A 24,204-nucleotide genomic window follows, 5' to 3' on the forward strand; every position below is an offset into this window, starting at 1 on the left:
TTAGAATTCCTGTATCTTGATTTTTTAAAAAATATAAATAACTCATCTTACAATTTGTATTATGTTTTATTTATCTTTATTTATAATGATCATATATTTTTACACAAAAAAAAACAAGTGATGTTTCATATAATATAGTTTATAAATAAATAAATGAATCTCTATTATTTTATTTTAATTTATATACATGTATATATTAAAATCCTTACGAGAAACAGATACATATATTTTGAGATATTGATTTTTCATATATATATATTGACATATTATATGGATTATTCATATATATTTTATAGATGTTTTTTATATAATAATTAAAATAAAGATGTTAGAATATGAGAAGAAACACATGGGTTCCGTGTAGTTTGCTTTAAATAATATTAAATCAAATGATTTAGATCTGAGTATAATTTGTATGCAAAATTAAAGTTAAGAAGAAGACATTAAAGAAGTGAAAGGGAAAGACACTCTCTTTCTTTCTCGTTTCTGTGTTTAGGCAGACTCAAACAGAAGCGTCATTAAATGAGACTCGCGTGAGCCAAATCACAAGAGACATGTCGCCAGAGTGTGCGTGATTGCGAATCCTACCATCCATCTCACTCATTCCCCACTCACTCACTCAAACGCAACACAATGCAATGCACGCTCACTTCGTAATTCTCTTCTGGAAAACCTCTTCAACCACATAACATTACCCTTTCAGCTCCTTCTTTCTCACCAGGTTTCTTTCATTTTCACTCTTCACTCTCTGGATCCGATTCTCGAATATTAATTTCTCTTTTCTTTTTCTTTTTCTATTTTATTCCTTTCACCTCTCTCCTGTTACTGCTTCATCAGATTCCAGGCCTTTATTCTAATTCATTTTACGCTTTCTCCCTTTTCGTTTTCCTTTTGTCAGTCAACGCTGCCGTTTCACGCGAGCGTGTTAAACGGATCGGTTTCAGAAGAGAGAAAATCAAATTGAGGTTGAAAAGGTTGACCTTCTTCGTGTTGGACTCAGTGAAAACGAAAGAGAATTGATGTCTTTTTACGCTTTTGCCTTTGCTCCAATAGATCGGTCGTCTGCTTATATTTTATGTTGTTAATTAGTTTTTGTATTCGGTCAACGGAGGGGCTTAGGGAAAGTGCTTAAATAATTGTTAGGTGTTTCGGTATGTAAGTGCGCCGTGTTTTGGTTTCATTGTGATTAAGGTGATGTAGGAACTTGTGATAGATTACAGTGGTTTTTTATTTGATTGTTATTTCTATTTTGGGGAAATCGAAATGGAAACCTTGTTTTATTGAGGGGAGTTCTTCTTTACGAGGGTTTGATTGGTGCTAACTTCCGGTTATTTTGTTCTCTGTTTCAACTTTCATGATTTTGTATGGTTGTAGATTTTCGGTTTGAGGAGGAAGTGTAATCTTGAAGTTTTGTGTTGCAGGTGGAAGCCGGTGCGTTTGGTGGACACCATGTTCCTTCTTAGAAAGCAAGGCCAGAATCAGCTGGAGATTGATTCCACAAAACAAGATACAAAGGTATGCCTATTTGTTAACTCAGAAGTTCCATATCAGATTTTGAAAAATCCTAAACAACAGTTCTAATGATACACTTTCTGCTATACATCTTTCTTGTTTATTATTATTTTTTTAAAACTACAAAATTATATGTGGGGTTCCGTAAATATGAAGTGGATCCCTCACGATTCTGTGGTTTTCAACAACTTTTAGCAAATAATAGAGACTACATCAGAGAACGTGTTAGAGAAAGCGAACCTTTATGAAATTGCAAATAGAAATTATTTGAGTCTATTATTCCCTTCATGGAAATTGGCATCCTCTAAGGATGATGGGAAATTATTAATACTTGTCTGTAAGAAAAGACATCCATGAATGCTAGCTTTTATGAGGACCAAGTGTAACACATATGCAAACAGGTGAATGAACTCAGGGCTGCTCTTGGGTCCCTCTCTGGTCGTCGACTACTGTATTGCACAGATGCATGTCTAAGGAGATATTTAGAAGCAAGGAATTGGAATGTTGATAAAGCAAAGAAAATGCTGGAGGAAACACTCAAGTGGAGGGCAACTTATAGGCCAGAAGAAATCCGTTGGGTTAGTTTGATTTAACTGACTTTGATCCCCACGTGCTCAATTTGGTGATGCCAAAAATGAAATTGACAATGATGGTTTCATACTTATAACACTGATCCATGTTGTAAACAATTTGACAAATAAATGATGATCGATCAACATATCAGTTACTTGTTCTAACCTGTCTTGAGCTGACATAAAGTCTGTGTGTTGTGTTGTTTTTACTTGTGGCAGAAGCAATTCGTTTATATTGTCCTTTTACTGTTTGATCATCTGCAAGATACTTCTCTGTAGTCTTTACTGCAAACATATCAAGTACTTTTTTTCTTGGAGCAGCATAATTCTTAAATTATAAATCAATACTTCAGTACTAGATTACTCAATATAAGGCCAAAAACATATACATCTAAATTTTAAAATGTTAAGATTGAGTTGTGTCTTTTGAAATCAATTAAGATCATACATTAGCATCGTAATACATTTAGTTCCAAAATTATGATACGGTACCTTCTACATGTGTGTAGTATCTGCTTAGTTTGTGAGGACTAAGCCTCTCTTTGTTTCCACTGAAATATGAAAGAAGGGAATTGAAGCAACTGAAATGGGAAGGATAAATAAAATTTCATTCGTTTGTTTGGACTTTAAAAGGAGTGGGAACTATAAAATTTCATGGACTCCACATGTAAGGCGTGGAATCATACATGTACAGTACAAACACCTGTAATTTTGCTCCTGCATTTCAGATTATGTCCGTTACTACTACTTGTTTGAAGAATAAATTATATTATCTCATTTCATTCCATCTTTCAACCAAACAATACATTTTCTCTTTGTCTTAATTCTATTTTCTATTCTCTTATTTATTTATTTACTATTTCATACTCCATCCAAACAGAGCATTAATGAAACCATCATCAAGTGACAGCCTGTTTATGGATATTGCCCTTTCATGTACTATATATACCCTGTATTTACAATTGAATAACTTCCTACATCCAGGCTGAAGTAGCACATGAGGGTGAGACAGGTAAAGTCTCCAGGGCTAACTTTCATGATCGACATGGGAGGACTGTGCTTATTTTGAGGCCAGGAATGCAGGTTTGTGCAAACATGTATTTTTAATAGGCTTCTCCGTTCACGACTGGCTAACTTAATCTGTCTAATCTGTTTTCTTTTGTTAGAACACAACTTCAGCTGAAGATAATATCAGGCATTTAGTCTATCTATTGGAAAATGCTATCCTAAATCTTTCCGAAGGTCAAGAACAAATGTCGTGGTTGATAGACTACACAGGATTATCACTTAATACGAATATTTCTCTTAAAACAGCTCGCGATATTATTCACATTTTACAAAACCACTATCCAGAAAGGCTTGCTATTGCTTTTCTGTACAATCCACCAAGAATATTTCAGGCTTTCTGGAAGGTTTGTTCTCCTTCCCTGCAAGTTATACTTGGTCTGCTTTTGCATGGCTTTATTTATAGTTTCTAATTGGAAGTTTGCATTGCGTAGTAGTGGTTTCTTTCATTTATATTTTACTTTTAAAGATCAGGTAATACTTGGCTGAGCCTTTTTGCTTATGTTAATGTTATTATGTTCTGTATCTTTATATAATTGAATAGTCAAATCATATAATGTCTGTAAGTTAGGGAAATTTTAGTCGGTTTCCAGCAAAATAAACTCATTTAGAATTATATTCTGTAGTATTCTTGAAAATCAGCCGTGTAGGTAGTGTTGGCCTTTAATGTGTTTTTCTTCTCAAGTTCTTGAGGATGGGTTCTGGGATCATGTAGAAGGATGTATGAAGTATCTTAGTTTCTTATGCCCCCACCCTTCTCTTCTTTAATATATTTCTTCTTCACCTTGATTTAAATTTTTTTATGTTTGTTGACTTCTATGATTGTACTCTATTTGAGGTTGGATTTGAGCTTTTAATAGTTACCTCTTCCATTTGACAAATTTGAAGTTGGTCTTATTTTGATAGGCCGTCAAGTTCTTCCTGGACCCCAAGACAGTCCAGAAGGTGAAGTTTGTTTATCCCAATAATAAGGAGAGTGTGGAGCTAATGCAATCACTCTTCGACCTAGATAACCTTCCAAGTGAATTTGGGGGGAAAACAAGTTTAATGTATGATCACGAAGAGTTCTCACGGTTGATGACTGAGGATGATGTGAAAACTGCAAAGTTCTGGGGACTTGACGAGAAGCCTTTCAACCCTCCTAAAAAAGGCCATGCTGGAGCAGAGGTGGCACCAGAACCCGTGTCTGTTCAGACAGTAGTTAGTTAGTTGATCTAGTTTCAAAATGTTGTCACTTATAAACTGAAGTGATTACATATCTGAATTCAGTGGCTAATTTAAGGAGCCGAATAAGCGTTATTTTGTATTTTTCAACTTTTAACCATTTATGGCAATAGCTGCCATATAGTCCTCTCCTTCTAGGTAAGCGAACTTAAATTCTGTTTGGATATTCCGACTATATATGTCAATTCTCCAAGCCTGTGCAAAGTCAATTTCTTGTTGTTAGAACTGTCCTTGTGCCTAATAAAGCTAATGCAAACTATGAAAATTGGTCCCAGAGAAATAAATGGCATATAATTAAAATTGATTTGACTTGTTCATTTGGACAGGACTTTATTCATTTTTTAATGCCAATTCAAGTTTAAAATTATAATTAGTTTATTTTCCATTGCGTATCTATTTAACTCTCATTATATTGACACATTAAAATTTTATTAATTTTAAACTAATTTAAATTCATGTGTTGTATTTATTAGAATTCAGTTTTATATTAAAAAGATTTTAAAAGTTTAATGTTGATGCATAGTGTAGAACAATTTTATATTTTCCTCTAATCTTAAATCCATGTCAATATGGATAATGAATTAATGTGATTGAATGATAGAAGTTAAAATTATACTTTTAAGTCCACCGTTCTACTAACTAATATTTACATCTTTCTAATTTTAAAATATACACTTATTTTCTTTCTTTATTTTTTTATAAAATAATACTTCTATATAACATTTCCAATCTTTATATAAAACACTTATTAGGGTGTTTGCCAAATTTAACTTATAAACTAGTTGGTGACAGATGAGTTAGTTTTAAGTCGGTAAGTTAATTTATTAAATTAGAAGTAAATACTAAATGAAAATATATATAAAAGGATATAACTACATAATTTTATTATATAAATTAAATTTTTATTTTTTAGATAAAAATATATTATTATGTAGTTTTAATTTTAAATATTTGTAGTACTTTTATTTATTTTATAAAAAGCAGGAAAGAATCAATAAGTATAAAAACTTTCCAAAAAAAAGCTTCCAATCAACGCAAGTCGGGAATGCAATGCAAAATCGTTGAAATTAGTTTTATCTCAGTAAAGTAATCTAGATTGGATTTAATCAGTTTGTTTTGTTAAAAAAACATATATAAATTATTAATGAATTTTAATTTGTTATTATCGGATCTATATTTATTTTCATTAAAGAGTATCGAAGAGGTCCCGTAGCTCAGTTGGTTAGAGCGTTGGTCTTATGAGCCGAAGGTCGCGGGTTCGAGCCCCGCCGGGACCAACTTCTAATTTTTTGTTTTAACTATTTTTTTTTTTGTTTTTAACTAATTTTTTTTTTGTTTTTAACTAATTTTTTTTTTGTTTTTAACTAATTTTTTTTTTGTTTTTAACTAATTTTTTTTTTGTTTTTAACTAATTTTTTTTTTGTTTTTAACTAATTTTTTTTTTGTTTTTAACTAATTTTTTTTTTGTTTTTAACTAATTTTTTTTTTGTTTTTAACTAATTTTTTTTTTGTTTTTAACTAATTTTTTTTTTGTTTTTAACTAATTTTTTTTTTGTTTTTAACTAATTTTTTGTTTTTAACTAATTTTTGTTTTGTTTTTAACTAATTTTTGTTTTGTTTTTAACTAATTTTTTTGTTTGTTTTTAACTAATTTTTGTTTTGTTTTTAACTAATTTTTTTTTTTGTTTTTAACTAATTTTTTTTTTTGTTTTTAACTAATTTTTTTTTTGTTTTTAACTTTTTTTTTTTTGTTTTTAACTTTTTTTTTTTTTTTTTTTTAACTTATTTTTTTTTTGTTTTTAACTAACTATTTTTTTTTGTTTTTAACTATTTTTTTTTGTTTTTAACTTATTTTTTTTTGTTTTTAACTATTTTTTTTTTGTTTTTAACTATTTTTTTTTGTTTTTAACTAATTTGTTTTTTCAATTTCTTACTAATACCTTTGAACAATCACATAATTTTTTTTAACACGTTTCAACTAATCACTATTACATGTAGGAAAAAAAAAAAGGGGGATGAAAGATCCCCTTGCTATGAATCATATCCTCAACAACTCCATTTGATAATCTTGATGACTGAATACACGGAAATGAAACCTATCCCTTCCCAACGAAACGGTAAACAACAACACCAACCCTAGATCCATCGGAAGGAGGATCAGAGTGCAAAACGTCAACATGAAAATGCTTCTTCGCCTTCCGAAAAAACGCCGATTCCTTCTTCCACCTTTTCATGTGGGCCATCACAAACACCATCTTCTCCTTCCCCTCTCTCTCCGCACCCTTAGTTACCATTAACAAACGCAGCGTTTCGAGCAGAGGCTCATAAAGGTGATCGTGATACACTACATCTGACGCAAGAATAAGATCGAACTCCCGTCCGATCGTTTCCACGTCATCAGCGTGGCCCCACCTCAGAGGCGCAACGGCTAATTCCCCGCCGATAGGCCCCACCACCCCCGCGTTCGCGTCCGCGTTGAATTTCAGATTGGGAACCACGTGAGGGAGGTCCGTCAGGGTCACGTGGCCGCCGAGAGTTGCGGCGGCGACAATTCCCACGATGCCGGTGCCGGAGCCGAGCTCGAGGATCCTGAGGCGGCCGTTGAGCGTGGCGGAGAGAGGGCTGGAGGGAGGGTCGGCGCGGTGGCGATCGAGGAGGGAGACGAGGGAGGTGGCGGCGGGCCAGAGCTGGAAGGAGAGGCCCTCGGAAGGTAGCTGGCGAATGGTGATCGTTGATTGAATCGAAGGGAGAGAATGGTTCTGGAGCAGGTGGTGATTGGGTGCGGTCTGGTGTAGGGTAGTGGAGGATCCGGGTTTGGCGTCATCGTTTAGGAGGAGCATTGTGAAGGGATTTATTATCTGGTCTTCCTCGTTTTCTTGAGTGGCCATTCTTTTCGGATTGCGCCGTTGAGGTTTTTGACTGGGATTGCGCCGTCGCCAGACGACGACGTTAGGGCATGTTTTCCCTCCCCGTTTATGTATTTATATTCAAACTGAATTCCTCTTATTTTACTTTTCTGTCCCTCTCTTTCCTTCCTTTAGATTTCATAGCTTATTTTATCATAATTTGCTTTCATTTTAAATAAACTAAATCAATATAATCTTTTTCAGTAAATTGGTAACGAGATTACAATAACATATAAAACAAAACAAAAAAATTAAAAAGATTATCACAATAAAAAATATTAAACCTTTCTTTTATAAACAAATATAGTGATAATTAATGTCTGTATGGTGTATGTTTCTGTGTATTAAGCTAAGAATGATTACTTTTCATTTCCTTTTAAAAGAATTAATATCCAAATTATCTTTATGGATGATCATGAAAAGGGAAGTATATTTTTTTTAGAAAATCAAATTGTTCGTGCATCTCAAATAATAGATCATACATTCTTTTATATTATAGATTGTATTCTGATTAATTTCTCTAACACATCTCTTTAATATTAAGTTTTCTCCTAAAATTTTAATCTTATTATTTTTTTATATTTTCTTTTACCAATTTTATCTTTGAATTTATTACAAGATACTGGGAATTTTGCAGGCAGGTAGAGATGTCACCGTTAAAGTGGAAATTATTACAAAATTTGTTTAACTATGATGATTTAAAAGAAATACTGTTGCAGAGTATCTAAATTGTATCTAACGGTTTTTCTATGTAAGAGTTAAATAATATGTGATATTTTACAGATAGTAAATATGACAGTTAAATATTTATTTAAAAGATATAATGTTTTAGTGAAATTATTATTTATTTATTTAAAAGATATAATTTTTATTTTATTTTATATATTATTAATGTAAAATAATTATATAATTACTCAATAAAACTTTATATTATCATCGCATTAGTAAATATCACAAAATGATAAAAAATTTAACATTTATTGAATGTATACACAAAAATATTAATGCTAACAGTGTACATAAATTGTTTCATAATTATTTTTAAATAATTTTAAAAATCCATACTAAATGTTTTTTCGAATATATCATTGTCAAAAACTATTTCAAACTATCGCTTATTTAAAGTTCATTAATGATAATGATTTCAAACATCATATTTCATTAAAAATTAGAAAGTTGTTATTTTCCCTAAATTCTATTTTCAATATTTTATAAAATTCTTCATATATTATTATTATTATTTTCATTTATAATATTTTCAATTATTTTCCATCTCTAAATCATCCTAAACCTTTAACTATTTGAGCATTAAAGAAAGTTTAAGATTTGAGTGTAGAAGCAATACAAAAAGCTTAATAATAGCATTGAAAAATATTAGAGGGATTAAATTAAAATAATTATATCAAAGAAAAAGGCAATTAGTCAATGAAGTTGACATTTAATTTAAATTTTTAAATCAAATCCCATTTACTTTATTAATAATATTTATTATTCAACATTTTATACTGTCAACTGATTAAAACTAAGTTTTTATACAAATTTTAAAATAATTATGATTAAATTTAACAAATTTAAGCAGTTTTATTTATAATGAGACTAAGAATAGTAATAGAAAAAAAAACTTTGCAAATTTCATATATTTTTTCGCTCATACTATTTTTTGGTCTATGTTTGTGTGCACCTTGGACGCACACGCTGTAATCCTAATACGCTGGCAGTGGTGTGGGCTTAATCGATGCAACCAAATTATTACAATTGACAAATTCGATAAACGGTGCGTTTAAGAATTCCGTTGTTCTTACAGTTCGCAGTAAGAGCAAGGAAAACACTGACCATCGTCGATTGTTTCGATCGGAGACTGAACTGGTACGTCCCGCTCACACTCCTATTCAATTTCAAATTCCTTTTCTATTTCAATGTCTCTCTATCTTTCTCCAAATCTCGTTCGTGTAATTGATCGTAAGATTGCTTCACTTTCATATATCGTTGATACATTCTCGTGTGCTATATAAGAAGTTGAATTTGAGGTATGATAAGAAAAGGAGCTCCATTATTTATGTATATACTTAATTGGTTCCAGAAAGAAGCAAAATGATAAAAGCAGTGCTGGTGATGAACACGCAGGGGAAGCCTCGTCTCGCCAAATTCTACGAATTTCAGGTCCCCTCTCTCTTCAAACCCTTGGTGTCAGCATTTCCATTTATCATTTAATGGATGCATTTTTCACACTTTTTTATTTTCCTTTTTGTGCTGGATCAGCCCGTGGAGCAGCAACAGGAAGCTATTCGCAATGTGTTCTCAGGTTTCTCTCTCCCTCCCTCGTTAGTTTTCTTTTCAGTTTTGCTTTCCTTTTTTGTCAATGTTGTTTCTTTTGCAGTATTATGCACTAGACCTGAACATGTCAGCAATTTTGTGGATGCTGAGTCCTTCTTTGGCCCGGTATTTCTCTGCTTCCTATAAATTTGATTTGTCAGAGTTTCATGATTTTTTATTTTAATTATCTTTAGTTAGGCGTTGGAAAGAAATATGAGATTAGGGCCTTTTCTTTGCAGTGTTTGTTGGCATAGTACTGATTAAATTTTTTTATGGATTTGTATTGGCATATGGTGCGGCAAAGTAATAACTAGTACTGAATTACCATGAACTTGTTTTGAAACTAAAGTTAGAAGGACTGCTATGAACGCAATTGTGAGTGTGCTTTTATTTTATAATTGAAAAACCTCTGTTAAGTTTTGTTAACTTGATGACCAACTGGCGTAGCCTGTGTTCTTTTGAGCAATTCTTTGGCTTGATTGTAGTAATGCTGTTATCTCATCTTTTTTCATTCGAGGAATGGAAGTATGGATTTATTATTGTATTCTCGTGCAGGATTCTCGCCTTGTCTACAAGCACTTTGCAACTTTATATTTTGTGTTCATTTTTGATAGTTCTGAAAACGAACTAGCTATGCTTGATTTGATACAAGGTAGATTCCGATATTATCTAACTTTTACTGCATTGCATTAAATGTCAAAAACGAAAATATATATCTTTTACAGGGATCAGTATGCTGAATAGATTAATTGATAATTTTACTCAGTAATGGTGACTTATCGGTGTGCTAGGGAATCAATCAGTGTGTCTCAAATGTCTGAAGAAGCTACGAAGTTTTGGTTGAAAACCGGAGTAATTTTTTTCCTATTAATACCATTTTTAAGAATTGGGAAAATTCATATCATGGAATGACAGATTTCTGAATGACCGTTGATAAAAAAATTGTTGTGCCTGCTAAGAACTATTATAAAAATGGTGAATTTTAAACTTTAGTTATATATGATGTTATGGTGCAATACTGGTTTTATCGTTGCTTGCATCAAAGTAATTTAGATTAATATTTTTAATACATATCATCAAGTGCCTCCCAAAGTAGGTAATCTGTAATGTATGGGAACATGCGTAAACTGACGTTTTACCATCCTTATGGCTATGTCTTGCTTCTAGGCTGACAAACCTGAGAAAATGTATCATAGTTTTTTCCGTGGGTGTCATCAATATGATGATAAAGGTAGAGACAACCAATGAAGCTTCTTTCTATCAGTAATGGGTTCAGGACAAGGACGATTGAAGTTAGAATTAGAGTATTGTTGTTCTATGTTTTGGATCCTTTTGAGTATGAACATATAATATATTTAATACTTGGAAACTTAGAAGTTATAATGATAAAAACATGGATTACAAGATAGAAACTCTTCTAGAATTTCCTATACATACACTGTACTTTAAGGACTTCATACCTACCATAATCATCCCAAAACTAACTGAAATAATAAAAAATAAATACTAGTGATAGAATTCAAAGATATAATTTTGAGAAATGGTGTATATTCTTATCATTCAGAAACAGCCAATACAATGAAACAGTGCTGAAAACATGCACACTAACAGAAATGATTACAATCAAAACCGAAAATAATTACAATCAAAAGCAGAGCTAAAAGTATGCACCACTTATAACAGAATCCACAACAAACAGTAAAGCATATACACTAACGTGCCCCCTCAAACTCAAGGTTATTGACCAAGATATCCTTTGAGTAAAACAGAGTTATCAATCTGAGACTTAACAAAACAAACAGATGAGTGAAATTCAAAATATACACTGTTATCTTTTGCAAACTTACTGACACTAACAAGATTTTTGTTTTTGGAAGGAACATGTAAAAGACTTTTGAGATATAATGTGATATATGGATTAGTACTCGATGGAAAAGATGCAGAACCATAACATGAATTGGCAAACATTTCCTAGAAAAACATTTTCATCTTCTTGAGTAGAAACATCTTCCACAAGATTGGTGGTGTCAGTAGTGATGTGATGTGAAGCACTGGAGTCAATAAACCAGTTTTGAGTTTGTTGTGTAGGAACAGATTGTGTTGCATATTCCTGTGGTAGAGGATTAGACACTGCTGCAGTACAAAACTGAGGTGGTGCAGAAAATTGATGTGATGCAGAAGACTGATGTGGTGCAGAAGAAGGAGAAGACCATGGCTGAGACATTCTTAGGAAAGAAATTCTGATGTGAATTGTAGAGTTGTGCAGGATTAGAATGCGGATAGAAATTGTAAGGTTAAGCAACATAAGTTGGATTAAGATGATGATAGCAAATTGATGTAGTGTGTCCATACTTATTACAAATTTGACATTGAATAGAGACACAACTATTGCGGCCACCTCTATGGCCACCTCTGACGTAGTGAAAATAACCTCCTCATGAAGAATTACCAGAAAGATAATTCCAAGAAGACTCAAAATGCATTTGAGTTAATTGAACAGTAGGAGTAGAAGTTGTTTATAATTTTGTCAAGAGTTAAATTGAGAGAGATGTTGTCACTGGATTGCTTAAATTTCTCAATTCAAGCTTCTTGAGCAACAAGTAATGATTCAATTTCATCAAATGAAAATAGATCTGGTTTGCTATTGATAAGAGAAATGAATGATTCATAGTCAACAGGAAGATCTTCAATAAGAATGTCCAGTTGATCATGTTCAGAAACAGGATCACCAATAGAATTGAGTGAATGAACAAACGTTTTGAGACAAAGTAAGAATTCGTTAATTGGACAATCACCTTTTTTCATATTACGCAGTGTAGACGTTGTGCCCTCGCTTTAGTTTGTGAATTAAAATGAAAATGAATTTTCTCCCAAAGTTGAAAAGAATACTTGCATCCGATGACTCTGGCTAAGAACGATGCAGAGAGAGATGATTGCAACCACGAGAGCAGGAGCTGATCTTGTGTTTCCCATGCACTATACTCTGGATTTTCAATTCCAAGATCACAATCGGAAAGAGAAAGATATTGCGAAGGAATTAGAGGATTGACGAAAAAACGATGAAGACGATGTGCCTTGATAACAAGTTCAACCTACTGTTTCTAGATAAAAACAAATTGTGTTAGAGAGTTTCTCTGATATAGAATAGGAGAAGAGAACCAGTTAAGGAGTGGTTGATGAAATTGGCATAGGTGCGAGCAATGGTTTTGGTTCAGATACATTAACCATGAAAGAGTTTTCAAGCTCTGGATACCATGATAGAATTCAAAGAAGAAATAATTTTGAGAAATGGTGTATATTCTTATTTTTCAGAAACAGTTAATACAATGATTATATAGATAGTCTAAGTAGTGCTGAAAACATGCACCGCTATAAGAAATTATTACAATCATAACAGAAAAGGATTACAATCAAAAGCAGTGCTAAAAGTATGCACATGGTACACCACTTATAACAGAATCCACAACAAAAACAAAGCAAATACATTAACAACTAGAAATTATTCTGTGTGAAATTTACAGAGTAATGTTAAAATTAGATTGTTATGATAAACCGTTTATACCTTTTAAATCATTTTGATCTCTGATAGAGCTTAATGATGTCATTCAGTTCATGTATGTGCCAACCTTGCATTGTGGGATATGACTTAGTTGTTGTTTTACACCATAAGCATGTGAAAGAATACCCATATGCATACGCATCTACATTGTATATTTTTAAAGGGAAAGAAAAGAAATTTAATCCAAGTTTCTAGGAAAATGTTGTGAAACCTAATTACAAGTTGGTACTAACAACTCTTTTCAAGAAACCTCAATTTGAATGTTTATTTGGGCTAAATGTTTTTGTGGTGATTTTGCTTTTTTTCACATTATGAACTCTATTGGAGGTAATAGTGTTAACCGTTAACAGTCTATTTATTTAACCTTTAATTTTACCATTTTCTTTAACCATTTCAATTTTATTGCATATTGTTCCAAGGATCCTGGAGGAGTAATTATTTGCGTTATCATTATATATTATCTATTACATTCTGCATGGCTATGTAGATATGCTAACAGTTGTTCATTACTGCCTTTTACATTGTTTTTAATTTTTTGTTTTGATGTACTTACTTAGTCCCTTTCTTCCTTCAGTCTTTGTTGAAACATTGGACAAATGCTTCAGAAATGTATGTGAGCTTGATATCGTGTTCAACTATAGTAAGGTTGTATGCTTTGTGCCTTCGATTATGAATCTTATGTTCTTTATCTCAATTTGACTCTATATGGTAATGCACCCCTGTATCAAAATATGAATTAGAAACTGTTACGATTTTGGGAAACATTTTTTCTGCATATATGATTTGCTGGAGTTTGCTGCAGTCTGTAAGTTTGACTTGATCGATTCTCAAATATGAAGCAATTGACAATGTTTGACTTTGCACTTTTTACTCTAGATTGACAAGTCCTTTATATGTTATTTTTCTCCATTAACTTTGTGTTGTTTTGGAAATGCCCTTCAATTTAGGGAAATCAATTCATTATTTTGCTTAGTAGCTCAATAGTGATACTTCAACCTAAGCAAATCTGCATCTTAAATTCCATTAATGTGAACCTAAAATACTAGTTCATCTGCAGATGCATACTATACTAGATGAGATCATTCTGGGAGGGCAGGTGTTGGAGACAAGTTCAACTGAGGTGATGAGAGCTATTGAAGAAATAGCAAGGTGCTCTCTCCTTCCCTTCTGGTTTTTAAGATGGTCTTTCTTTTTTACATAAGATTCTCCCCACTCTAGCCTATTACTTTCTTCAATAATACGATGATTTCTCTATAAACCTCCCCTTCTTTTTTGTTATGCCTTATTTCTTCTACTATCTCATCCACGTAACTAACCTAACCGACTTCCTAAAAAATATAGACCTAACGATCTATCAATACTCCTAGTCCCCTTAAAGTTTCACCTTGTCCTCAAGGTGAATGGCTTGTAGCTACTAAAATGAAGTTCCATTTGATGTTCAACTGATTAAAGCATGATGACCAAGCCAATTCTTCCCAGCAGCCCATGAACAGATTCCACTCGTTTCAAGTCAAATACAAAACATGTAAACACTTCATGATCGTTGAGATCCCTGTTTTCAATGTCAGTTTTGGCCATGAAACAGCATCAGAGGCTGTATTAGTTATACTGAGATCCCATGACTCCCTTACGAATTACACTCCTACACATGAGAGCTTCTGGTTTTGTTATCCACAAACCTTAATATTCTGTTGACTTCCATCACTTGGCTCCCCATGCTCTTACACCTCTTCCTTACGTTGATCAAAATGATACCCTGGTTGGAATCTTTTGACCAGTACCTTCACAACCGTCGATAAAGCATGGGTTGTGTCGTTTCCATGTTACTCAACCGTTGAGAACATTACCTCTAAGAGCCTAAACTTCCTTCGATAGCTTTTTATTCCTTGTGTTTTTAGTGGCTTCAAAATACAGCTCTGCCTGGATAACTTCCCCCGTAAGTCTTCCTCTCTAACAAATGGTGGACTCATCTTCAATATTTGTAACCCACCCATGGCACCAAGATTGGAGCTATGGTGAATAGCAATAATAAGAATGCCTTAGAATCTAATGAAAAAAGAAGGATTTTTTATTGATGAACACTAAATCCCAAATGTTGTGCCGATGTTGTCGCAGCCTTAGGCTAGGGTTAGAAGATATAAAATGAATGATTTCCATGATATTCAAAAGACCAAGATTCTACCCACTATCAGACTATATAATCCTCTATCAAATGATAAGATTATTTCTCTCTTGTTCTACCCTCTTTATTTATAAGCAATACGCATCTACTATATCTTCCTAACTAATTAACTTCCTTATCGATACTTAACTGTTAATGGTATCTATTAAAGCGCTACGTCATTCCAACTAAAGATGTTTACATTAAACTATTTGGCAATTTTTAATTGAATCCCTAAACTAATTGAATTGCAATTGCATCGTTGTTTTTAGTTTATGACGACAGAAACAGTGGGAAAAAAGACAATTTGTATAGGTCTTAAAAATCTTAGATACTTAATTAAAAATTACAAGATCAAGGACCTAATTATAATTTTTTAATTAAGACCTAATTAAAAATTCCCAATTAGTTTAACAAACTACAGATTAATTAATTTATTTTTTATAAAAAGACTTTGTATGCATTTTAAATAGATGGAATGATAATGTATCAAAATTATTATATTTTTTACATATATTTCCGTACGAATTTAACATTTGTGGTTTATGTGTATTTTTGTGACTACATAAACATATATCTAAACTTGTGGTTTATACATGAAAGCAGGCTTGACGCAGCATCCAATGCAATCAATCTTGTTCCAAAATCTGTTTCTGGTTGGAGGTCACGGTAAAATAATTTCAATTAAACTTCCGGAAGGTTGTCCACACATACAGGGGAGCTAAAAGGTGAAATGTATCTTATGTTCTACGAAGTTCGTTGATATTGTTGTCTAGAACTCTGGAATGAGTGCTCCTAACTGATACAACGACTGACATCCAGAATTACAGTTGAGTTCACCATGAAATCTTGTGTCGATTGATCTAACACGGATTGCTTAGTCAATTGGTGTGTTTGTATTTGTGATTGATTCCTTACCCAATGTTGATCAAACAAACTGTTGTGTACTTATTGTTCCCAACGAATCTCAATTTCAGTTAATCTGTTTGATTTAAATTGACTTGAAGTGTTTAGCTCTTATAAATACTTTCCTACACAAATTAAATTCTTTATCAACCGTGTCAAGATACTGGAATCAATGCATTGAAACAGATGTCAAAAATCATCTTAAAGAATCACAAGTTCTAGTTTTCTGAAATCCATGTTATAGCTTCTGCATCGTTGTTATGCAGTTCATCCAATTTGATAAATAATTGTCTTCATTCTTATATCTAATGCGTTGCAAACTTTGCAGTAGTTACTGCATATAATTCCAACGGAAGAGCCATCCTTTTCCAAGCCAGTTTGCAGAAGTAACAATGTGGACGAGCCATAATTGAGTATCACTATCACCCCTTAAGTTCTTTCTCTAATATCTTGAAGAGCTAAACGAGCAGCGTTACGTCCAGGTGCTCCCATAACTCCACCACCAGGATGTGCTCCACTTCCGCACAAGTATAACCCTTGAAGCGGAGTCTTGTAGTTTGACCTTAGTCCCAAATCAACGAAAATATTCACGTAATTACAAGTAGTTGGAACAGTATGGTTATAATCCGTTATACGTCAAAAAAACAGAACCAGATTATATTCCAAACCAGCATAATTTAGCTTACCACCCCTTTGCAGGTCGCATGAGGAAAAGGGAATCCAACCCCATAGCCCCATGGAATATATTCCCTCCTGCCCAGAAGAACAGTTCAAAGTGTTAACTGTCACAATATACAAATTCTTTCCAGTTCGAGGGATTGGGGAAGCTTTGTTTCATTTATGCATTCTCCTGGATATCTCTTTTGTGACCTAGAAAAAGCTCTTTGACTTGCACTTAAAATATCAACTGCATATGTTTTTGTTTGGGTGAATATGGCTAAATTACCTGTCAAACCGATTACCCTTTCAAGGTCTGGTGGAGTCAGCATGTCATAACCGATGACTGATGTGCTGAAGCCAGGAGCATATTCATCAATCAACGTGAAGCATTTTTGTGCAAACGATTCCTGAATAGATTCAACATAAAATATTTAACAAGTAGTTTTGGCATTATGCAGCCGCCAGCACTCACAAGTGCAAGACCAAGGTGGAGCAAAACAAATTCATGCACAGAAATGCATAACATAAGGAAAAACAATCAATGTAACTAGAAATCCAAAACAAACTAACTCTGTATTTGTGATCTTGCCAGTCACCATCCAATGGTTTGTAGGGTGTGTACTGCACAAACAGGTTGATTACATGCTTACCTGTGAAGAGAGCACATTTCATAAGCTAGATGTTATCAACAAAAGTAACCGTTCCAGTTCTAGTCTACTGGTGAAATTCAATGGAAGCTAAAGGCAAAACAAAGTCAGTTCAACAGTGCCAACAAATCATCATAATGAGGCAAATACTTTAAAGCAAAGTAATAAAACTTCCTCCAGTAAAATAAACATAGTAGGATCCTTAAACACAGTTTCAAGTACCAGGTGGAGAAATAGTTTTGTCCAGTACGGAGGGAATTGTCATCTCAATAACCGGTCTTCTCGATGGTGTTCCACTTGCTGCATCTTGACAAGCGGAGTGAATCTCCTCCATGCTAAACAGATATTAACAGGGCAAAGAAAACTGTCATGTTTTAAGAAATAAGTTGCAACCATCCATATTGAATAATGTTAAAGCAAATGTATATCTTGATTAGACAGCATGATCTGAATCCACAAAAGATGAACTAAGATTCAATTTTAAGGCACCTTTCTGAACCTATATGAATTGTGCCGACGTGCTGTGGACCAGCATGAGGATGATCCAACTTGCAACAGCGAAATTCAGGCAATTTATCAACAGCTACATTTATTTTTGTAGTGGCCTGTTTCAGTAGATATTTTCAAAATAAAAGAATGTCAATTAATGACGAATTACTGAGAACTTCACCAAATTCTGTACTGAGTACCAATGATTAGTTGGAAAAGAAAATAAAATCCATAACACCAAATCAAAATCTGTCCTTGCCAGGTCTAGATGATCGTTGCACTCTGTCAAATGTTAATGACTAGCATAGCAATTAATCATACTTGATGAAAGAGGCAGTCTCACTGATTCATATTGTTTATAAAACTATCCCAATCTTGTTCTCTCTTTTTTCTGGCCATAATTACCCCAGGTTTGTCATCTGATGTAGATTTGAAGTTTCTATAGGAAATGTGATTATTCCATTCATGAATTCCAGGCATTCTTCGCTAGCAATCAAATATAAACGGTACATATATTTTAATCTTACCTATTATTCTAGTTCCGTAACACAGTACAGATTGAGGGTGTTAAAAATAAATATCAACTGAGAAACAATAGTTAACTTACAGAACTGTAGTCAGAGTGCTTAATGGCACGGACAAAATCATTGGGGAGTACATCGTCAGGCACTAATTCCTGGTTCATATTAGCAGATTCTATAAATTAATGTCAAGTATAGGTACACAGAAGAAGTTAGTATATGCAGCTAGTTTGAGAACTTACCATGAAAGTTTTATATGGAGTTGCATTGGACAAAACAATTGAAGAATGCACTTCAGTACCATCAGCCAGAGTCACCTATATGTAAGCCATATCTTCAAAATTTAATTGCTAAGATCCAGTATTAAAAATCCACTTGATTGAGCAAATTCAATATCACGAACAACACTAACCCCACAGACAGTGCTAGAATTTTCAATCAACAACCGAGACACCTACAATAATACAGAATATCGCAGCTGGTTAGAGCCCAGGAGAAATAAGAAAGAAAAGGGAGAGGAGGGGCAGAGGTTAGAAACAAAATATTAATTCTCCTTCCTTTTTTCCCTGTGAAACAAAAATTATCTTTCTACGATATCACAAGTTGATATTTTCAATTTGGATTAGAAGAAATTTAATTAGATAATAAGGTATTTTCAACAATCAGCAGGTAGATTAAAAAAAGAAAAGGTAGAGACAAAGAATGTACTTGCTTCCATTAAGGAATCTGAACTTCAAAAACTTCATTGGAGCTAATGTTGAAAACGACAAGATTAAGACCAGCCCACACCAGCAATCATAACTTGGGAAGTAAAAACAATTTGAATTCCAAGTTTGCCTTCATTGGGAAGATTTTGATGGCAAAGAAGGAGGAAGTTAGTTGGGATAAAAAAGGAGAACTTGCTCACAAGATTCTGCCTAGGTGGACCAACACTTTAATAGACTAATTTTTTGTACCAGATAAAATATTAATAATCTAAAAACTTAAATAAAATAGTAAAATAAATTATAATTATATATACAAAATGTTTAATAAAGTGTAAATTTTAATTTAACTAATATCAAGGATATATGAAAAAGTAGATTCGAACTTGAACAGCAGAAAATTTAAGGAATGGTGTAAAATTAGTTGAAAGCAGATGATTACGGGCTCATTAAATAATAAAATTAGAATATTAAAAACATAACATAAGTTTTATAGTTATTCGCGAACAAATACTCCTTTGAACACAAATCTAAGAAAAAAAATAGCATGGATGACATCACAATATAAGCAAATCATAACTAATTTCACTATACTTACTAATATCATCCCCAAAGTACCCTTCATTTGACTGAGATTCTATTTCTAATGATCATTTTTCTTTCTTGATACCAAGACCAACCAATAGAAAAAAATCTTTAATTTTTAAATGAGATTAATAAATTAAATAATGGCAATTATCTTTCTTAACTAACTATTTTTTGCTCAAATAACGCACAAATTAGTTATTTTATCATCCTTTCCCTCCATATTCTTCTTCTCGTTGTCATAATAAGATTCTTATTTTATAAAAAATTGTTCATTATTTATTACTCTTGTTGACCCTATTCCTCATACAATTGACAAAAACTTTTTAGCTTGCAACTTATGGGAAAAATGATTTTTAAAAAAGGAAAATACCCTTCCCCTCTTCTGTCTCGAGAAGGCCTCTGTAAAACCAGAAGGTACTGTTGAGTATTGAGATACCCAGGAGTTTCTATTCTTGCTCACATTTGAACAATCTACAATTAGGTCAATGATTATGGTCAGCTTTTCTTGTCTAGTTACTTCAATTTCTAATTAGAAATTTATCCGAGATCAAACTTAAATATTTTGATACCCCGACCTGCCTGTGGCCTCTAGTTTCATGACTTCAACTAACTCGGATCTTGACTAAATTATATTATTTTCTGGTTGTATTTAAAAATTCAATGGAATAAGGACACAAACCTATCAGAATCTGCTTAGAATGTGAGAATTGTTGCTGTGCTTACTATGGAGGAAGCCAATTTAAAAGTTAATAGAGATTCTTGATGGCATACCTCAGCATTGGTTACAACATGCGCTCCAGCTTCAATAGCAGCATTACCAATAGCCTTGGATATTGAGCCCATTCCACCTTCAACATATCTATATATGAAATAAATAGCATGCTATTTACTCGCTTGTATGAACAATACGAAGTTATAGAGAATGGGTAGCTAATTAACAGTTTATGTCTCAACTATAATTAAGAAATAATTATTCAGGAATGTTACTTAAGAATATCATTTTGAGATAAAATTGGTAGTGACATTTTTCTTTTGACAAATTTGTCTACTCATGTTTATATTTATGCCTGTTTTTCTATGTATAATACATGTATGAAAGAAAATTTAAACACAGAATCAAAGAGGTTAAAGCAAAACATAATCTCCATCTTTGGACAAAAGGCAGTAATGTATAATACTTGAAATATAAAAGAACGTACTTGGTAAACCTATCATGTTTAAGTATGAAATGGAGAAAAAAACTGTCTATGGACTCCTTCCTCTAAATGTTTTGGGTAAGATGCAAAGAAAAGTACTAGTAAACTTAATTTCAGATCATTCCAGCATATTAAAAATATTTTGTCAAAGAACAATATTTCATTCTGACTAAGCACTAGAAAGATATAAACTAGCAAGAGAAATACATACGACCAAATCCCACGTTCCCCATCAGTTTCTCCCATCACATGATGTAGCAGAACATAGCCACTTCCTGGGGTGTGGACACTGGCCTGCATTACAGATTTAGAAATACTATGTATGCTGTGAAAGATGAAACATTGACTAGGCTATTTTTTATCAGAGAGAATTCTGTGATAGTTGTAATTGAAATTTCAAGTCTGTCTCTCAAGAAGGATTAAGAATATTTTTATCTTGAAAATGTTTTCTATTTTGGTGCAATTTTTTACTGTAAAGATAACTGCTCTTACCGTACTGCCTATCACAGCATCAGTTGCAAGGGTTGCCTTCAGAACATCTGCCTGCAGAAATAGTGCCATACAAGACATTACACCATTAAGAGAAATAATATATAGAAATTGCAATCTTATTTACAAGATTTATTAGCAATGTAATTGATTTTGGGAGATAATTTTGGGTTGAACCTCAAACTATCTCACGAGGAAAGGTTGCTCAAGTCAACCCCCTCACACCCAAGGTAAGACATCTAGAGAATGAAGTTTGGAAGGCTAGACATTAACAAGTAGCCCAACATTAGAACTAAGATAGACTCTAAAACCTTACCAGAATTAAGAATGAACTAAGCCTGACTAACTAAACCTCAAAAGTTAGCCCAAGGATGAAGGATCCCCTCCCCAAGGAAAGGGCTGTGTTGGTCATATATTGAGCCGGAATGGGATCTTAACACCGTGAACCAAAAATGTAGATATCATCATATTAGTATATTGAGAAATGTATGGTATGAGATGGAAAATATCACGAAAGAAAAAAAAAGATTAAGATTATATGCAATATTTATTCCATGATCAGACATGCAGCCCAGTCTCAAGTTGAACACTTGAACTAGCCTTTTGAAAAGATGTTTATATAAAAAATAAAAAATAATAAAAGGAAGTACAACAAACTTCTGAGACATGAGATTAACACAAACAAAAGAATATCATCAAAGAACTAAGAAGATATATCATAATTTTCAAGACATACAGTCAATGTGAAGTTGAAGATCTAAGTGAAAAGTAAATAAAACCATAAAAATACCTCAAACCAGTTATTCAACACTTTAGAAGCTGGGGACAACAGAAGGTCCATGAAGTCCCTGCGAAATAAATAAACAGTGTCAACTTAGTTGCTATCGTGTACTCATTACAGTTTTGCTATTCAAGACATCCCCAAATCATTGGTTATAAAAACAAATTCCTATTGGATAAACAGACTCACACCATATCCTTTTGTCCCATGGAAGACACATGCCGCAGACAACTCGCCCAAAATACTGAATTCTGTATTTTATTCTTCAACTTTTCATTAATAGACAATTTATGCTGCACAGATTCAGGTGGAGGCGAATCCAGCACTAGATCCATGAACTTACAGAAGTTCTCAAGCTGACTCTCGTATCTAAAAGATTAAAACAAAGAATTAAGAAAATAAAAACGAAAGCAGGAAATCTTATCAAATCATGAACATACAGTCAATGCAGGTCGACTATAAGGTCATCAAATACACATCTTTACAGAGGTCAATGAACAAATTGAATGAAGAATACTAACACATATTTGAGCAAGTTGCATTACTGTTTGATAAACAAATAACATTTTAAACTTTTCTGGTTATCTATTCAAAGCTGTTGGAACATTTAAAGAGCGAATAAGGTGCAATTTCTTAAGTAGTTTTGGTGATGTCAGAATTAAAGTTTGACTTTGGTAAGGCTTTTGACATAGGTTATGGATGTGAAATTCAATTCTGATTTTGGAACAACACCAAACGTCAATCAGAACTGAAGTTTGACTTTGGTAATTCGTGTGAACATAGGTTGTTGGAGTGAAACTCCAATTATTTATATTAAAACAATACTAGACAGCATGTAAGAAACTGTATCTAGGTTTTGTCCATAAGAATGAGAGTTATTTTGCCTGATATAGAGTAGAATAATGCAGCAGAGTGGAAGAAAACAGAGAGACCTTGGATAAGCCTCAGCATCTGCGAGCGAGAATTTGGATATCTCAGAGTGGTTGAGCTGCTTATCGGGTCCTAATAGAAGGTAGCGTCCGTCGAGGCAGGGCGTGAATGACGACGGATTGCGCTTCAGAAGCTTCAAGCCGTGCTTCCCCAACTCCAGCTCCTTTATAACGGACGGTCTCAAAAGGCTTTGGAGGTAACTGCACCGCGAAAACTTGAACCCCGGAATAAGCTCCTCTGTCACGGCGGCGCCTCCGATCACGTGGCGGCGCTCCAGGACTGCCACTGACAGGCCTCCGCGCGCGAGGTAAGCCGCCGCTGTGAGGCCGTTGTGGCCACCGCCGATTATCAGCGCGTCCCATTTCTTGCCCTTGAGAGTGGCGGTGGCGGTGGGGGTGCTGCTGCTGAAGCTCCTTCGCCACATCGTGTTATTGTTTGGGTTTTGTGTTAATTATGAAAGTGGCATCGTTTTAATATTATTGTTGCATCGGGGTTACTGGGTTCGTCTGTGTGGGTTTATGAATTAATAGGGTTTATGAATTATAAAAGATACGGACTTTCAGTATTTTTACAATTATATTAATCAATAAAATAAAGTTTGAATTAAAACAATATAAAATCAATACAAAATAGTAAAGTTCCTTTTAGTCATTTTGAGAGACTAAGAGCTTTGCATAAGATATAATGTTAGATGATTTATCTATTTATTTTAACATTTGTAAATAAACTTAAAAAAGAAAATCAATGCAATTCAAAACATAATAAATTGGATTGGATAAAACTTAATTTAATTTTGTAATAAAACTAATAATTTAGTAAAAAAGAGACAAGCTATTTTAATTAAATGATAGAGATAATACTATCTTAAGGATAATTATAATTAAATCTACATATACAACTATAATAAATACTTGTAACGATAATTAAATAATTATTATTTATATAATTGTTGAAATGATTTAGAAGTAGTTCACTATAACG

At 33.1% G+C, this 24,204-nt stretch overlaps 4 protein-coding genes and 1 non-coding gene across 14 annotated transcripts; 3 read left to right on the forward strand and 2 right to left on the reverse strand.

Moving 5' to 3' along the window:
* The first annotated feature begins 400 nt into the window (after window positions 1–400).
* Window positions 401–4,582, forward strand: LOC137808386 (uncharacterized). Of its 3 annotated transcripts, none has more exons than XM_068609462.2 (7): window positions 416–721; window positions 899–974; window positions 1,422–1,515; window positions 1,914–2,090; window positions 3,069–3,167; window positions 3,251–3,496; window positions 4,056–4,582. In XM_068609462.2, exons 3-7 carry the CDS (start codon window positions 1,450–1,452, stop codon window positions 4,356–4,358), a joined length of 891 nt encoding a protein of 296 aa, XP_068465563.1. In that variant the 5' UTR covers window positions 416–721; window positions 899–974; window positions 1,422–1,449; the 3' UTR covers window positions 4,359–4,582. The 3 variants fall into 3 exon arrangements, with proteins under 3 accessions (XP_068465562.1, XP_068465563.1, XP_068465564.1); XM_068609463.2 differs by having other exon boundaries at window positions 437–721; window positions 899–1,191; XM_068609461.2 differs by lacking the exon at window positions 899–974 and having other exon boundaries at window positions 401–721.
* Window positions 4,583–5,576: 994 nt separating this feature from the next.
* TRNAI-UAU (transfer RNA isoleucine (anticodon UAU)) lies at window positions 5,577–5,650 on the forward strand. Its single transcript has one exon. It is a non-coding gene; the product is annotated as a tRNA-Ile (tRNA).
* A 663-nt stretch (window positions 5,651–6,313) lies between these two features.
* On the reverse strand, window positions 6,314–7,388 carry LOC137808387 (Putative methyltransferase family protein). Its single transcript, XM_068609464.2, has one exon. It carries the CDS (start codon window positions 7,259–7,261, stop codon window positions 6,470–6,472), a length of 792 nt encoding a protein of 263 aa, XP_068465565.1. The 5' UTR covers window positions 7,262–7,388; the 3' UTR covers window positions 6,314–6,469.
* Window positions 7,389–8,915: 1,527 nt separating this feature from the next.
* LOC137808389 (Clathrin adaptor complex small chain family protein) lies at window positions 8,916–16,312 on the forward strand. Of its 6 annotated transcripts, none has more exons than XM_068609466.2 (8): window positions 8,916–9,145; window positions 9,360–9,439; window positions 9,539–9,581; window positions 9,657–9,718; window positions 10,148–10,244; window positions 13,726–13,796; window positions 14,209–14,300; window positions 15,919–16,312. In XM_068609466.2, the coding sequence occupies exons 2-8, from the start codon at window positions 9,371–9,373 to the stop codon at window positions 15,983–15,985; spliced, it is 501 nt and encodes a 166-aa protein (XP_068465567.1). In that variant the 5' UTR covers window positions 8,916–9,145; window positions 9,360–9,370; the 3' UTR covers window positions 15,986–16,312. The 6 variants fall into 6 exon arrangements, with proteins under 6 accessions (XP_068465567.1, XP_068465569.1, XP_090155867.1 ...); XM_068609468.2 differs by having other exon boundaries at window positions 13,726–13,760; XM_068609467.2 differs by having other exon boundaries at window positions 9,014–9,145; window positions 9,293–9,439.
* Window positions 16,313–16,369: 57 nt separating this feature from the next.
* LOC137808388 (FAD/NAD(P)-binding oxidoreductase family protein) lies at window positions 16,370–23,765 on the reverse strand. Of its 3 annotated transcripts, none has more exons than XR_016519283.1 (15): window positions 23,226–23,731; window positions 22,483–22,662; window positions 22,303–22,360; window positions 21,516–21,566; window positions 21,235–21,317; window positions 20,599–20,686; window positions 18,948–18,989; window positions 18,778–18,869; window positions 18,622–18,690; window positions 18,015–18,130; window positions 17,748–17,860; window positions 17,449–17,528; window positions 17,165–17,285; window positions 16,905–16,971; window positions 16,370–16,780 (listed from the first exon to the last, which is right to left on the reverse strand). XR_016519283.1 is itself a non-coding variant. In XM_068609465.2 (15 exons), the coding sequence occupies exons 1-15, from the start codon at window positions 23,645–23,647 to the stop codon at window positions 16,648–16,650; spliced, it is 1,698 nt and encodes a 565-aa protein (XP_068465566.1). In that variant the 5' UTR covers window positions 23,648–23,765; the 3' UTR covers window positions 16,370–16,647. The 3 variants fall into 3 exon arrangements, 2 of the variants coding, with proteins under 2 accessions (XP_068465566.1, XP_090155864.1); XM_068609465.2 differs by having other exon boundaries at window positions 18,778–18,852; window positions 23,226–23,765; XM_090299738.1 differs by lacking the exon at window positions 21,235–21,317 and having other exon boundaries at window positions 18,778–18,852.
* Between the last annotated feature and the right edge of the window lie 439 nt (window positions 23,766–24,204).

This window comes from Phaseolus vulgaris, chromosome 3 (assembly GCF_051622355.1).
Source record: "Phaseolus vulgaris cultivar YP4 chromosome 3, ASM5162235v1, whole genome shotgun sequence".
NCBI classification, from domain to species: Eukaryota; Viridiplantae; Streptophyta; class Magnoliopsida; order Fabales; family Fabaceae; genus Phaseolus; species Phaseolus vulgaris.